This window comes from Castor canadensis, chromosome 2, assembly GCF_047511655.1.
Source record: "Castor canadensis chromosome 2, mCasCan1.hap1v2, whole genome shotgun sequence".
NCBI classification, from domain to species: Eukaryota; Metazoa; Chordata; class Mammalia; order Rodentia; family Castoridae; genus Castor; species Castor canadensis.
In genome coordinates this window covers 168507372-168523649 of record NC_133387.1, presented here as the reverse complement: position 1 = coordinate 168523649, position 16278 = coordinate 168507372, and the positions used below count along the sequence as shown (strand labels likewise).

Below are 16278 nucleotides of genomic sequence, written 5' to 3'. Positions count from 1 at the left end.
CTTTCTAGCTCCACATTTCTGGGGAACTTTGAAGTAATGAAAATTTGAGAAGCAAACATTCAGTTTACCTGTGTGTCACTCGGATTTAATCTGGAAGGAAGGAAGGAAGGAAGGAAGGAAGGAAGGAAGGAAGGAAGGAAGGAAAGAAAGAAGGAAGGAAAAAAGAAAGAAGAAAAAAAGGAAAAGAAAAGATAGGATTTGGATAAAAAGCTATGTCTCCCTTTCCCTCAGCCAAAAATCTAGGAGACACCTTAGCTCACAAAGTCTGACTTAAAAACAATCACCAAGAAATGAAAACATGCCCTCCACCTTTGATCTCTTATCTAGCAAAACCAGGTTCTCTCAGAGGGACTTTCGAGGCTGTGAGTACCCGGTGTTTATTGTGTTAAGTAAGGCACATTGTTTTGTGTTCAGCTGTGATGTACACTGACGTAATACCAAGTGAACATGCTCTCTCTGGGGCCCCACTGACCAGTCTCTCAAAGTTGAGGGCCATCATAACAATAACCATGACATATTAGACCTGTAATTGATCAGACAAGTATTTACATAGCATCTTTTCTCTCTAGAAGCTGGAAGCATTTGGCCAAATGAATCTCACTTATGTCTAAGACGTTAGTATTAGTATTAGATATTAGTATTAAGAATATTACATATACCTTCTCTTCATCCAACTATCTCCACACACCTGGTCCACTCCTACCATCCCCATCAAAAATATACCCAAAAGATCTTCATGTTAAATATGATTGGCACTGTCCAATTTGACTTCTGCCCAGGGCTTTTCTTTTTTCTTTCTTTTTTTTTTAATTGAGGTCAGGAAGTAAGGACAAAGACAAAGAACATAGCATCTATGTTTTGGACAATTCTGCTGTCTATTATCTTTAGTGGCTAGGGTAATTATGCTTTGAATTTCTATGACTCAAAGACTTTAGGAATTATTTAATTTTCGCTATATACAATCATCTTCAACCCCTATGTGATTAAGTTTTCAACCTTTAATGTTGCTGATGATCCCAACATGATGGTATACTTTTCCTACAAAAGGTTCTGATCCTGATGCTTACTTTTAATTCTGTTCTCTTTCTTTCTCTTCAGAGTTAAGTAAGGACAGATTGATAAAGCAAAGATAACATTGTCTTTGCCATTCTTTGCCTTCTCAGTGAGAGCAAAGCAAAATTGCTTAGGTCCTGTCCACTGCCCTTCACTCACACATAAAATGAAAGAATGAATCAACTGATCCATTCAATAAGAAAAGACAACACTTTCTCTGGAATCACGTAGGAATTACTGCAAAAGACTCCACAGTTTGAAACAGAGAAAGAGATAATGTCTCCCCACTAACCTGAACAAATGTAACCATAGAAAAGACTAGCATGCTCTATAGCATATGAAATTTTAAATCAGAATAGGGATTATCTAATAAAATAAATTTAATTCATTGACATCCATGAGATGAACTTGAGAAGAAAAACTGGCTCAGAGAGTTGAAGAACTGAGTATACAGCTGATAAAATCTTTGGTCTAAGATCTCCTCTTTGCCTCAATACATAGTTTCTTTCATTCTCCATTAACTCCACATTTTTATCCTCAATGCTAGGAAACTTTGCATGTGTTTGATTTCCACTGCACCTGTGTGGATTGCAGATCTTTTGCCCTGGCAGCTCCCTATTTTGTACCTCCTGCTACCCTTCTTAACATCCTCTTTTACCCTGAGAATATGTGTCAACATGGCTGTGTGTGTGTGCATGCATGCACACATGTGTTGGCATATGATGGGAATCAAACGTCCCAACAGGCCACGTGTATCCTGGAATGTGAAGAGACCCCTGACCAATGACTTTCCATAGGCTGTGCTCTGATCTCTGCCTCTATTTTCTGGTCTTATCTCCCTTACCAGATTTCCCACCCTTTCTCTGTCCCTGAAATATCCAGGAGCTCAATCTACATTTGTAGCCTGTCCAGGACCACAAAATGACACAGATAATGAGAGATAAACAGCTGTCTCCTGGTGGCTACCTTTTAAAATCTGAAATTGTTTTTTTGACAAGCAGGAAGTGACTTCCCTCCTTCCCCAATATTAAAAAAAGAAAGAATAGAAAATCCACAAAGAAGGCTGAAACTAATGTGGCTTTGGACCTTATTTGGTTTTTGCCAAAGATATGGCAAAAACAAACAAGCCCAAAACACATGGGCACAAAATAAATTAATATGGATCATTATTGCAGGTTCTAGAAGAGTTGCATAAAATGGGTTAACGTCGTTAATTCCCTTTCACTTGCCTGAAACCAAATCATGACACAATATTATCCTACAATTGTATTAGTTTGCTAGGTTCACCATAAAATCCTACAGTCAGAGATCTAAATGACAGAAATTTATTTTCTCACAGTTCTGGAAAGAAGTCCAAGGGTAGGTGTCCACAGATCTGGTGCCTTCTGAGGTCACTCTTTCTTCTGGGGCTGGAATTCTTTCTGTGTGTTCCGTGGTCTTTCCTCTGGGCTCCCTCATGCCTGAGTCCTAATTTCCTCTTTTTATGACACTCATCATGTTGGATTAGGGCCACTTATGTGACATCATTTTACCTTGTTTCACCTCTTTAAAGGCCTCATCTCCAAAGATAGTCACATTCCGAAGTATTAGAGGTTAGGATTGCAAACATGAATTTTGAGGGGACATAATTCAGTCCACAACACCAGTCCTCAGGAGCAGAACCAAGACTAAAACAAAGACTTAACTCTACAACACTGATTTGCCTTTCATTCATACCCTTTCCTAGGCTAACAGCAGGTTCAAACTGGAACATGATCATCTAATTATATACCCCTCATTTGCCAGATATGAAACCTGAATCCTAATAGTCTTGCTCAAAATCACAGAGCCCGTCCACGACCCAGGAGAGCACCACCCAGGTTTCTTCCTCTGTTCCCCTAACCTGCTATCTCCTGCTTTCCTCACCTTCACAGCAGTGTTGCCTACTACCCAGGCTCTGGATAGCAAGGGAAGCAGCTTGGTAGAGGCTGGTGAGAGAACCTAACTGTGGACTAAGAACTTGACCTCCCGCTCTCCTTTAGGAAGTGTTGAGGGTAAGCTAGCCAGCTTTCATGAGTCCTCCCTGCTCCCCACCTCCTCTCGCTTGGTCCTGTCTTATGGCAGCTGTTACCAATTTCAGCAATTTTCTTCTGGTGAATCTAAGGCTCCAGGTGACAAAGGGAGTTAGCCATATTCTTCTGGATAAAGAGATAGCCTAGAGGTCCTACTCCCACCCACTCCTGAGCCTAGACTGTAGGAGAGGCCCCCAAAGGGCATCTCACAACCCTCCTCATCAGGTGCCCACACACAGATGTACTAGTGTTCATCTCTGAAAACCTATTTAAACAGAATGCAAGATTCATTCTCAGTTCATTGCCCGCTCATCTGATTTCCCAGGACCACTGAGATTTTTATTATTTTCCCAACTTTTTGAATGAGTATTCATTCTGGCTCCAAAGTCACAGGAAGAGTAAGAAATAGAACACACACACACACACACACACACACACTGTTTGTTACAGAGCCTAGAAACATGGGTGCCTCCATCAGCTGACCACACCTAGGGTGCTTGGAATGGGGTTCAACTCAGACTCTCTGGTTAAACCATCTGTGTGCAAATAAAGCAAACACAGGATTGCAGGGAACCCTCCCTGCAAAAGCCAAAAGTGCATCAGTATCACATAGCCAAATATTCCTGTCAGCTTTTCTTTAACATCAATGTGATGCTATGGTTTGGTTTGGTTTGGGTTGGTGTATTCCTCACTCTAGTTAAGTAAGTATCCCAACTTCTCTGCCTGTTGATATCAGTGGGGACACTGAGTATCTAGCCTTAAACAAAATGAGCTCAACACCTGCCTTCAGGGAGCTCCCAAACTAACCAGGGAGACAGACACTAAAGAGATATGCCTTAAATAAGGATGTCCTAAAAACTATGAAAACATAAAGATGGAAGAGTGGAGAGCCTAGAGGGGGGATCCCCAAAGTGATCCCTAAGAATCCCCTTAAAGAAAAGAAGAAGAGAAGGAAGGAAGGGAGGGAAGGAAGAAGGACAGAAGGAAAGAAGGAAGGGAAGGACCAATGTTGTTGAGGTACGGTACGAGACAATGTGTTTGGTTCTCACATCTGTCTCATATCATTGGAGCACTACCTTTCAAATCTCTTCCTTTCCTAAACAGAACGTGTCTTTAAAATTCATGACATTTGCATAGGATGTATTATCTGACATGCGAACAGCAGTTGTTTTTATTTTCTGTTGTTCAGAGTAGTATGTTTGCTCCTTTGGGAGGGAAGATGATCTCCCTAAGAATCTGGAGAATAGAATTCCTAGGATGGTGGCTCCTGTCCTTCAACCCCCCCCCCACCTCCCTGCCATGTCTTGTTTTCCTAAGCAATGGTCAGGAATGCACAGGGTGGTGTGGGGAGGGGGGCAGCCTGGTCGCCAGCAAGGAGCCCAGGCAGCCCCAGTCACGGTCCCAGGCTGGCCTTTCACCCCACAGCTCTCAGGGCTGCTCTTATTAAGAAGCAAAATGTTTCAATATGTGGAGCTTTGGGGGAGGGACAGGAGAGAAAAATCGGAATATTGTTGGAAGGAAATAATGAATAACCCTGCCGCCAGTCCTCATACCCCCCACGTGGGCAGATCTGGGTGATAAGTGTGCTTTCTCCTGAAATGGAATCCTAGCAATTGCCTTTTGGCCAGAAATTTCCCGAGCCAGTTGTGGAAGGTGGGGAGGGGAGGAGGGCAGCAGATACTAAACCAATTTTCTCAGAGTCCAGAACAAAAGGATCTGAGTACCCAAGAATGAAAGGGGAGGAGAATGAAGTTGTCCTGGTTTGTCTTTATGAACTGGCACAATCCCATCCCTACTCTTCTGTGTCACCTCTGTCTCCCTACCCCCACCCCCCAGTTAATAGCAACCTTCCCAGACCTACTACTCTGAGCCCTAGAAGGTGTCCCAGGTGGGGCCCTTTGAGCAGGGAACCTAGAGGGGAGAGTGCAAGTGTGTGACAACTGCATACTGCAGAATGCAAAGGAAACTCAACAGCTTTGCTGTGGCTGCAGTGGGGAAAATAGCCCCGGATTAGGAGGAGGGGAGACTTGAACATGGACTTGGAAATCTGAGCCCCATTCAAGGTCAGGTCTACAAGGGGAAGTTAAGGAAACATTTTGAATCTCACAAAAATACAAATTTAAGGACCTCAAAAGAACTCCTTAGCAAGAGTATTTTTAAATGCTTGAGTTTTTAAAATTAAAACCCCAAGATAGAAGCATTTCTACGACATTTGTAATCCACCTTGCTCTTATCAATGCTGCCTAAAAATTGCAGTCAGAAGGAGGCTTATTCTTGGGGCATCAAATAAGGGGAAAGAGGAACCTTAAGTAGGAAAACTTAGGGGCTGAGGAGTGATTATTTACACAGCAATAATATGAAAGTTTCAGTTTAAAGAAGCCCTGTGTCTCAAGCCTGCTGGTGGCTTCACCGAGCTGTCTGTCTTTATATGTGTGATGCCTGTGTGGTTTCTAGTATTCCTTGAGGTTTCCTAGTCACACAGGGAAGTTTCTGGAAAAGCAGCTGGGGGCAGATGTGTGGCTGTCCTCTTAGAACAATTCATCAGACAGCAGTTGAAATATTGATAAGAAAACGGAAATCAAATTACAGGAGGGGAAAAGGGAGAGGAAGAGGGAGTGGGATCCAGAGAGAGAGAGAGAAAGAGAGAGAGAGAGAGAGCAGGCAGGAGACAGCAAGCTGTGGCTCAGGCACAAACTCCACTGGTTCCTGCCGCCCCCCAGGATGTGCCGGAGCTGAGGCTGCCTGTCTGCATGCACTGCAAAGAAAAGCAAGTTTTGACTGCAGGCAGCCAGCAGGTTTAATTTCTCACTGCCAAGGTTTCCCGGATCTCGGGGCACAGACAATACACACAGCACCTACAATTAGAACATCCTGGAACTGCCTGAGTTTCACTCCTGCTGGCTTAGGTGGAAAGGGTGTCTAAGGTGAGTGTCCACTTGCCTCTGATCTTCTGTGGGCAATCTTCTGGGTCAGGAGCTTCTCTCTGCCAAGGGCTTTCGGGTGCTTCCTCTTGTTCTTTTTTTTCACTCCCTTCTCTCTTTTCTAAATCATGCCCCAGCTTTCAAAGAAAATGGGGAGACTCTGGAGAAAGGACATGGAGGTGGGGGCTCAAAATAGTGAAGAAAATCTTTGAGCTGGAGAAGCAAACCTTGTCCCTGAACTCCTGTGTGTCTGTGTGGCTTCAGGAGCCAAAAAAAGCTGGAATTTGTTAGTGGGGAGAAAAGTGCTTTATCAGAAACACATTGGCTGCAGGAGAAGCTGTGTGCTGCCACGTTAAAGATGGTTTGCGAGAAGGAAGGAGAGGAACAGGAGAGAGACAGCCGCCAGACTTGGCAAAGAGAGGACAGACCTGCTCATGCAGGCACCTGGCACCCTAAGGTGGTTTTTGTTCCCTCTAGTCCAAATATTAAGACCTATGAAAACATCTCATTTGCCACTAAAAATGAAAATCCTATAGTCACTGTCGCTGTGGTTGCAGAAAACCTGTTTTCTTCAGGATGGAAGGTGGTTTGGGGAAAGAAGTCTTCACAGACCTCAGAACCTTGACTCAGTCTTCTCCCTAAGGGGTCCATCCTCCAGAAGGAAAGATGGGACAGCTGGCCTGGCACAGTGGTGGGGTGTTGGGAAAGTCAGACAGGTCTCTACCCTAAATCCAATTGGAAGTTCTATAATTATCTGTTCCCTGGAGCCTCAGCTGTGTGGAAGGGGAGATCTACCTCTATCCTAGTGGATTTCTGTCCCCTAACCAGCAACCCCCAGCAGCCACTAGGGAGCAACTACCCATGCTCTTTCCGGAAGGGAAAGCCAGTATTTCTGACTGCACAGGAGAGGATAAGGAACTGTAGGGAAGAGATCCAATGGTGTGAGCTGGTTTCAGTCCACACCAAGACCTAGCCTGAAGTCCCCTGGGACCGGAAGCAAGGACTGTACCAGGACCCTCCCTCACAGGACCAAGGGAGTAAGTCTTCTCCTTTGTGTTAGGGTTTCCTCACCACCACCCCACCACCCCGCTGCCTCACCCTTGCTCCACTCTTGGGTGACTAAGTTTCTCCCACTTAGGTTGGTTTTGGGGCCTTCCTGACCCCTCCTCACCAACGCAGGATGTTTCAGACAGTCCCTGACACATCGTCTTACGTCAAGGTAAGACATGACAGCGTCTTTAAACAGGTAATAACCTCTCCTCCACCCCTTCTCCATCCTTACCCTAGGTCGTCAGTCTGTTTCTCTTGTCCCCTGGAAAAGTGGGGAATGAGGAAAGCCCCTGGGTATGGTATTAGGAATAACACTCTTGACAACTTCTGTTGGGAGACTGGAGGCAGGTGAGCCTGGTAAAGGTTGTGCTGAAAGAAACTCGCGCCTCTGTAGGGTCCCAACCGGTGGCGCGCTCTGCGCCACAGTAGGTTCTCGGCGTTAAGGGTATGTTTGTATTTGCATGTGAGCGTGGTGTGCAGTTCTGAAAGTATCTGTTTGTCCACGTGCGCTTTTGCATGTGTGCGTGCGTGTGTGCTGCAGTGTGCAGGGGTGAGCGCGCAATGAGTTCCTTCCACTGGTTGGACACTGGTTCAGCCCTCAAGCCAATCTTCTCTGCCTCTTCCGCCCCTCGAAAGCTCACAACGTTGCTATGTTTGACAGCATATAGAGGTTTTTTTTTTTTTTTTCTTCCACAACAATTCCCAAGAATGTAAACAAACCGGGGCTGGGACATCTGGGTTACACGTTTAATGAAAATCCTCTGGCGGGGCGGGGCGAAGAGTGCATACCCGGCGGCCCAGCCCAGAGTTCGGATGGTGGCCAGGTCCTCACGCTGCGTAGCCGCGACCGACGGCTAGCCTGCTCGAAGAGGCCCAGAGCCCGGGACTAATAGAGACTGCCTTGGATGAGAGCTAGACTCACTCGAATGTTGCAAATGTACCCAAATTTTCTTTGGGTCCAGCTCTGCACCCCCAGCCAATCCTGAAGCTCCGCCCCGAAGGCCCCACCCATTGTGCCACTCAAAGGAGCTCCCCAAGCATCTGCGAATTCTAGAGTAGGGCGTGAGCCTCTCCGGTCAGGTCCAAGGAGAGCCAATTGAGTGTCCGACCCTCTTCAGAGCTCCATAAAGGGAAACTTGCTGACTCAGGCGAGCATCTTCCTTCTCCCCGCCTGAGGTCTGAAGCTGCCTGTGGTCAGTTTGGGGAGGCCGCATCCCCAAGGCTTTGCCCGGAATTGGTGTTTAATCAATGATGACTGAAAGAATGAATGAATGAAAAAATGAGCGAATCCATGTGTCAATAATCAGCGAATGGAGAGATGGACAAAGGGCTCCCAGGAGGTGCCAGAGCGTACTCTAAGACTACACTAAAGCATACACGGGTTCGGGGTGTCTGTTTTTCCAGATGCTGTAAACCCTCTCACCCCACCCTCCCAGCACATGGAGCCAAGCCTGAGGAGCTCTCACCTCCAGCCATGCCATCAGGATCGTAAATGGCCCCGACACGCGAGCTGCAGTCTTTCTCCCACGCACACTCCAGGACCAGAATCTCAGGGATGATGGATGCCCTCTCCCCCAAGAGGCAATGGAAGCCCAGAGCCTGACTCAGGCTGAGGGTCAGGGGGAAAGCAAACTGGTCCAAGAGTGTGGAGGGACAAACGTGGGAGGGGTGAGGGGGTGGGAAGGCGGCAATCTGGGAGCTGAGGGCCGCCAGAGGGGCCGCTCGCCGCAGGAGCTCTTTTCAAGGGGGAAAAAATGGATTTTTCAGCAACCACAAAGTTTGTATTGTTGCACAAAGGGGTGCATTGATGAAGGCGAAAGGTCTGCGCAGCAGGGACAATCTTTGGTCTGTTCCGCCGGCTCCCTCCGCCGATCATTTGCCAGAGGGGTACAAACAGTCCCCAGCTGCCAAGTCCTGCCGATCCCAGTTGGGTACCCAGCTCGGGGTTGTTGACAAACACCGCAGACCCAGGCACCCAGGCTCAGGGCTCCAGGAACCGAGTCCCCCACAATCCCCTATCCCGAGGGGCCAAAGCTGTCCTCTCCACAAGGAGGAGATCTGGACAGAACTGTGGGCTCTGAAGAGCCCACAGAACACTCAAGGGGGTACCGCAGGGGATTGCTTTGGCAGAGATGGGTTAGGAAGCAGCTTGGGGAAAAGAGAGAGGAAGGAAGGTGATTCTTCAAGATCTTGACAGGCAGTGGCAGTCTTAGATGCACAAAGGTGGTAACATTGACAGCTACTTCTCACAAAGCTCTTACCCTCCCCAACCCCCGTTCTGAGCATTGTATTTACACTAACTGATTTTTAATATTTATAACGACCTTATGCGGTAGTCTAGTTTGCAGATGAAAAAATGAAGCACTGAGAGATTAGTGTGATAGAGTTTATGAGGGATAAAGTCGAGATCCATAAGATAAGGGCAAAGTTGTGACTGCCAGGCAAGTCTAAAACGCTCACTTCTTTGCAACAGCTCTTTGAGATCCATCTGGACACTGGGGCACAGAGAAGTTGAGGAGTTTGTCTAAGGTCACAAACCTGATCAGTGCAGAGCTGGAATTCAAACCAAGGGAGCCTAGTGGTCTAAACAGAAGTCAAAGGCAGCATTCTCCTCTTGGAGATGGGGTTAGGGGAGGGACCAGGAGACCCAGTGGAGTGACCCTTCTGAGTAGGAGCACTAGCAGAATGCAAAGCTGTAGTTGCTTTCAGGCTACTTGCTGCCCCCATGCAAGACTGGCAGGGCCCTCCTTTCCCCCTCTTTGCGTGTCTGCTAGATGCCTTGCTTTTGCTCTTCCATCTACCAGCCTTCAGATTTGGCCCAAGCACCATTCTGGAGGACATGCCTTCCCTGGTTCCTGCCCCTCTAGATCAAGGAGGTTGCTAGCTCCTGAAGGTTTCAGAGACACCGCCCAGATGTGACATCTGGCCAGCAGGTCCTGAAGCTGCATTCAAGGACACGGATCTGTACTTGGAGTGAATATTGTTTGGGGATAATGGGAGGAGAGGACTGACAGAGTCTGGAAAAACTGAGCCCACTCCCCACCTCCACCGTCCCCATCTTGGCGCCACCACTGGGTAAGGGGCCCAACACCTGGCTGGTCTCCACCTCTTGTCAGTCTGCGTTCTCTGGTCAGCCTCGCACTCCCTTGGGGCTTCTTCATCGACGCCGTGTGGTCTGAGAGGGGCCGGGCCCTAGAGCCGATCGCCTGGACCTCTGGGCGCAGAGACAACCCCCCTCTGGTCTGCCCGCCCCAGCAGCCGCGGCCTCCCACGTAGCTTTCTGAACCCGCTCCGAGCTAAGGCAAGAAGGAGCGTGGGGAGCAGGCAGGGCGAGTAGAGGCTCTAAATCTTCCTTCAATCTTTGAGTACATGAAGTCGAAGAAACAAATTCAAAGCAGGCGCGCCTGCAGAGCCTTCCTGCAGAAATATTCCCCGGCATTCAAGCGCATCCAGGGGCGGCTCAAGCTGCCTTGTTTGGCTAAGGTCTGACGAGACTCGAGTTCTCCAATAAAAATAAATCTCAAATTAATTATGGCCTCGAGCGAGAGGCCAGACACTTGAAGCTGCAGTTGTGCAGTCTGGAGTTTTGGCGCTCGCTCGCCCTCCACCCCTCCCCTGCCCCCCCCGACCCCCCCCCCCGCTTCTCCCGCCCTCCTCTCCCCTCCCCCTTTGCCAGCTTGGATACCCGCGGCTGCCGAGATGGACCAGCAGCGGGGGAAGAGAGAGGACAGAGGGGGAAGGCCCCGCCCGAGACACCCTGCCAGGCCTGGCATCTTTCTGAGTTTCAAGTGACCAAGCTGTCCCCGGGTCCCGGAGGCACCCCAGGGACCCAGCTCCAGTTGTCGGTCTCCCATCCCCGACCCAGGCTGGGATCGAAGGAGCCCCCAGGAAGCCTGTGTCTGGAAAGTCTTGACCCGGTCAAAAGGGCTGACATTGAGCTAGCCAAGACACGTTTCTCCCCGCCGTTCCCCTCCCGGGGGAAGCAGGACTTCCGCATCTTTGAAAATATTGTCAAGTGCGAATAGTGCCGGGCAAGTCCGCTCGTCAACGTTTCAATGAATAAGGCTCCAAATCCATATATTTCCTGACTATTCGCCCACGTGTGTGCTCGCGTTGTATAAATAGAAGGTGGGCTGTTTTGTTGCCGGAGTATTTTTTTTCTCCAGTTGGTAGCTTAAAAAGAAAAAAAATGCTTGGCCTAGTGTCCTTGGCTGTGAGAGTCCACTGACTTGAAAGCCAGGAATGGGCTGGTGGAATGGGCACAGTGGTACCCATACCAGATTCTGGTCCCCAGCCCTGCCCAGTCTGGGAAAGAGTGAAGCCAGGCAGTCCTTAGTGAGCCAGGAAAGAGGGTGTGCACAAGTGTGTGGGCAGGGGCAACCATTCCCAAGCTAGGCTAGTAGACAAGGGAGAGGGGGAGACAGAAAGAGGGGAGAGGGAAGAAGAAAGTGAGGAGAGAGGAGTAGAGAGAGAAGAGAGGGCAGGGAACGCCTTCTTCCCAACACAAGACAGTTTTCATTTATAGCGGCCTCACCGCAGGCTCTCTATCAATTTGTCTCAATGCAAACATTCAAAATATTCTCTTTGGCTGCTCGTGAAAACAATGTGAGCTGCCAGGATCAAACCATCTTTCCAGATGTCTGGTGGTAACCACATTAAGCAGGGCAGACTTGTTTACTGTTGTGTTTGGTTAGGGCTTTCCCCCCCTTCGGGATTTAAAAAAGAACCAGCAGCAATGGAGTGGAGCATCAAACCCAGAGTTACATAAGCAAGACAAGCTTGCCCACCAGCACGTCAACAAGGGATGGAAAGAATCTGATATTCCCTCAGAGATCTGCTCAAAATTAAGGGGGTCTTCTTTCTGGGTGGAGACCCCTGTAAATGGGCAGTAGCTCCTCATGGAGGGGCCAGTAAATAGTAAAAGACAGGGAGCATTAGTGCCAATTCATGAGTCACAGAGGGAATGATGCCGAAGTCTATGCACAGGGTGATGCCTATGCCAGCCCTCCCCCACCACATCTCCAAAATTACGAAATTGCCATAACTTTGGTTTCACAGGCAGAAACAGAAAGTGCTATTCAGCTCACAACTCGGACAGGCAGGCAAGTCTTCGTTTTCATCTAGTTTCATATTCAACACTTCCAAAGGGAGAGGCAACTGCCCTTAATGAAGTTGGGGGATACTAGGGATGTTGGGGTGACTACCTACCAATGTAGTGAAGACAACTGGCATTTGCCAGGTCCACAGGAGTTAGAGAGAGAAAACTGGTGACTAGGTTGGTCACAAAAGGCCTTCTGAAGGCTAGGAGTGTGCATGTGTGGGGAAGGAGGGGTTGCCACGTGTGGGGTGGCAAGCCTCTGGGAGTGCCCAGTACCAGGAAGGGGGTCTCTTGGTGGTGAACTTGGGTCCTTTCTGGCTGAAGGAGAGGCAATGTGGCAGGGATGTTTGGGTTTCTGGTGAGGTCCTGGTGAGTCGTGGTCTCCAAGCACCCTCCAGAAAACGCTGTTGTCGTTTGAAGGTCGGTAGAGTCTGGGCTGAAAAGGAAACAATTTGGGGTTTGAAAGGATGTAATTCATTCTTCCTTTCCCTTTAACCTCTTTCCTCTCTGGAAAGCATGTGGAAAAGCAGAAGGGAAGAGCAAGAGGGCGGGTGGCGGCCGGCGGGGAGGAAAGGGTTAAGCCTGATTTCTTTTAATTGAACTCCAGAACTGGTGGCCCCAGGCAAAGGGGGGGACTGACCCCGCTAGCGGTAACCAGATGTGGCGGTCCCAGGGGAGCCCCGGAGCAGACCCCTGGATTGAGAAGCAGACAGGAGGGAGGGGGGAGTCGGCCCGGCCCCCATCCCACCAACCACCCCACCCCACCCCCCACACGCACACCGAGTCTCAATTGCTGGCAGGCTGCACCCGCCACTCCAGGTCTGGTCACGTTCAGACTCTTGTCTGTATTCGAACCCAAAATTGGAGCTGAATTGATGAGACTAATTTCGAGAAAGGGAGGGGGAGGGAGGGAGGCGAGAGAGCTTTCGGGCTCAATAGCTCCTGAAGAAATAAAGCATAATAAGTCACCTTTTTTGCCGCTGTGGACACCCTTTTGAAAATTTTTTTCTTTCCATTTTACTCGGATCTCCACTGGATTTTTTTTTTCCCTTTTTCCCCGGGAGGATTCTTAAATAAAAGTGAGACAGTCCAAAGCGTGGTCTGGAGAGCGTGGACAAGGTAACCTGTTCTGGAGGTCGGGGAGAAGGGAGTCAGGCAGATAACTCCGGACCCCTAAGGGTGCCCAAACTAGAGCTGGGCAGCCCAGCAGGGGGTCCGGGAGATCTCTGGGGTACGACAAGACAGAGAAGTGGGCCGAGGGGAGGCCGGCCTCCCGGCTGGGTGGGAATTCTAGTGCCCGGCTCGGGCTCCTGAGCTCTCACCCGGGAGAAGTCTGGGTCCGTGTTGAGCTGTTGCGTGCTGCGCTCCCGGAACCTGCTGACCAGCGTGGAGGGCAAGTCCTTCCGTAGTGTCAGTTCCTTGGGAACCCAGGTGAAATTGGAAGGGCGACTCTAGCTCTGAAGACCAGGCTGGGGCTGTTGGGTCCGGGGAAGCGCGAAGGGTTTAGCCCAAGAAAACGCGGGTAGGTGGCCTAGGGTGCCATCGATGCCTGCACTTCTCCTGCGCCAGAAGCCCAAAGACAAGGCGCGCGGCAAAGAGGGCGCCCCTCTCCTAACAATGCGCGGGGTGTCGAGTCGCGCCCCTGGCGGCAAGGTCAGCCCGAAAGCGCCCCGAATCCGCGTGGGTGAGCTGCGAGTCCACCGCGTCTCAGCAGCGGAAGACCCTATTGGGAAAATTCCCATTGGATGCATTTTTTAATGGTTGGTTTGCTTCGGTCTGCGTCCGGATCTTCTCCAGAACTAGGCGCCAGGTTATCCCCAGTCCTAGTAAACTCTTCCGCTGTCTTTCCATCCCCAAAAAAGTTTTGACTCTGGCTGGAAAAAGCATTAATGATCGTATCTGTGGGAAGAAACGGAAAGTGAATGAGTCAGGAACGCCACTTTCAGCCAACGGCCCCGGGAAAAGGAAAGGGGCCAAAGGCGTTTGGCTATGGATTTAGGGGGAAGGTGTTGGTAGGGAGAGCGTTGCAGACTGCGGGAATCAGGGCGCGGACGTTGGGCGTGGACCCTGTCATTGTTCCCTAGCCAGCTCTTATCTACCAGGAGCAAGTATCCTGTGTGCGCAGTGCCTGAATGTATCTGGGCATCTCCGCGTATATTTATATAGTGTGTGATGCGAAAAGCAGGACTAGCGGAGGAGAGGAAGAGGGGGTGTGGGGGAGGGAAGACAAGGGAGAGCAGAGGAGAGAGAAGAGAGAGGAGAGCGCGAGACGAGAGAGAGAGAGAGAGAGAGAGAGAGAGAGATAGGACTTCCTCCCCGATCGCAAAGTGAAGTCACTTCCCAAAATTAGCTGAAAAAAAGTTTCATCCGGTTAACTGTCTCTCCGCTACAACAACAAACGTGCACAGGGGAGCGCGGGCAGGACGCTCGCAGGGGGCACTCAGGGAGGGCCCAGGGCGCCAGGGAGGCCGCGCCGGGCTAATCTGAAGGGGCTGCGAGGTCAGGCTGTAACCGGGTCAATGTGTGGAATATTGGGGGGCTCGGCTGCAGACTTGGCCAAATGGACGGGACTATTAAGGTAAGCTGCAGGGCAGTGGGCACAAGGCTGCGGGGCCGACCGGTGCGGGCGGGCGGCTGGCGGGCTGGGCGCGGGGTGGCGGGGTCCCGGAAGACGTGGCCGCTCTCCCTTACTTCCGCGCCCCGGCTTCGCGCTGTCTCTCTCCTCTGCTGCTCCGGAGGCGAGTCCCATTTTCCGGGGAGGCCGGCCAGACTCCCCGCCGAGGGCGATTTCCCCCTCACCCCTTGCGCCGAAGTGCAGTCGGCGGCCCCCTCCCACCCGGCTGCCCGCCGTGATGCGGGAGGGGGCGGCGTAAAACCTGGAGACCCTGAGCGCCGATCAGAGTCCAGGGGGGGAGACCACTGGGTCTACCATCCCACCCAGCAACCCGGGCGCCCTGGCCCCGGCGCTGGGCACTCCTCTGACGGCCAGCTTCCTCTCGCCAGAGGCCGAAAGCGGCGGGGGCGGGGGCAGCAGCCGCCACCGGCTCGGTTCTCTGCCTGAGGGCCCGGGGACCAGTAAGTGGACTAGCTGCAAGCAAGTCAGGGTGCGAGATAGTGTGCGTGCGGGTCTGCCAGAGCGGGATCTTCCAGATGGAAGACGCTGTTTACTGTCAGCGAGGCTGGTTTCTCTTCCCTCTCGTATTTCTGTAGCCCGGTGCTCAGCGATCCTCAGCCGCCGGTTTCCCGGGACTAACGGTCCGGCCTGGCCGCTTCTCCCGCAGGGAATCTCCTCCCTCAGCCTCGGTCCACGCAGTTCTTCTGCACCCCAGCCCTTCCGCGCCCCAGCATGCGCCAGCTTCAGGAGAAGAGTTCCCGAGCTGTCTTCTCCCTAAGGGGCCCGCGCCCTTTAGAGCCGTCCCCCTGCGGTGGCGGGTTCTGAGCCCATAGCCCCACGCCTGCCTTGCCAATCACACCCCTATCCTCGCCGCCACGCCTGGGTCTAGATTGCAAAGTGCAGCCCAGAGAACCAAGAGGGTCTGGGTTCTGTGTCATACTTCAGCAGTGCTACTAACAGTTTGCTCCCTCTGAAAGGGGAAAGTGGGGCCAGGAGCAGAGAGGAGGGACACCCCCTAACATGACTGGCCTTAGCTGGCCTAAGGGAATGAATGGAACCAGAAGTTAGCTTTCAGGCTGTCATGCAACACCATGCAGGAGTTTGTCTGGAAAAACTATTAGGCTGGTGAAGTGGGGACTGGCAGAGTTGGCCGTTTTCCAGAACCTGAAGGAATCAACTCCCCGCTCAGGGCTGGGTGAGAGAAGGCTAAGATTTTGGGCTTAGAGAATTCAAGAGATTTTTATCATCTGGGTGGGGTTGTGGGTTTTATTTTCTAAGATGTCTCTCTCTCTCTCTCTCTCTCTCTCTCTCTCTCTTTCTCTCTCTCTCTCTCTCAATTTGAAATATGCTGATTTAGGTGAAAGGCATCAACTGAAGGAACTTGAAAATCTGGAGATGAGATAACAGATTGTAAGGGGTTTAAAAAGTAGCCTTCAAGAGTCATGTGTCCCTTAAACTTAAAATGAGTGGATGACACAAGGCTGCTGTAGA

At 50.5% G+C, this 16278-nt stretch overlaps 1 protein-coding gene and 1 long non-coding RNA gene across 5 annotated transcripts in view; one reads left to right on the top strand and one right to left on the bottom strand.

Moving 5' to 3' along the window:
* Positions 1-5778: 5778 nt before the first annotated feature.
* Fli1 (Fli-1 proto-oncogene, ETS transcription factor) overlaps positions 5779-16278 on the top strand; it is a 128263-nt gene continuing 117763 nt past the window's right edge. The window contains exons 1-2 of one of the 3 annotated variants that reach the window (XM_074066373.1): positions 5779-6028; positions 7164-7244. In XM_074066373.1, coding sequence (XP_073922474.1) covers positions 7206-7244 — 39 coding nt within the window. In that variant the 5' untranslated portion in view covers positions 5779-6028; positions 7164-7205. Of the gene's footprint in view, positions 6029-7163; positions 7272-14523; positions 14752-16278 lie in introns of those variants that run through there. The other 2 variants (XM_074066372.1, XM_020184076.2) reach the window with 2 other exon arrangements.
* LOC109699405 (uncharacterized) lies at positions 12183-14459 on the bottom strand. Of its 2 annotated transcripts, XR_012445541.1 has the most exons (4): positions 14273-14459; positions 13496-14072; positions 13143-13302; positions 12183-12609 (listed from the first exon to the last, which is right to left on the bottom strand). It is a non-coding gene; the product is annotated as an uncharacterized lncRNA (long non-coding RNA). The 2 variants fall into 2 exon arrangements; XR_002213635.2 differs by having other exon boundaries at positions 13496-14455.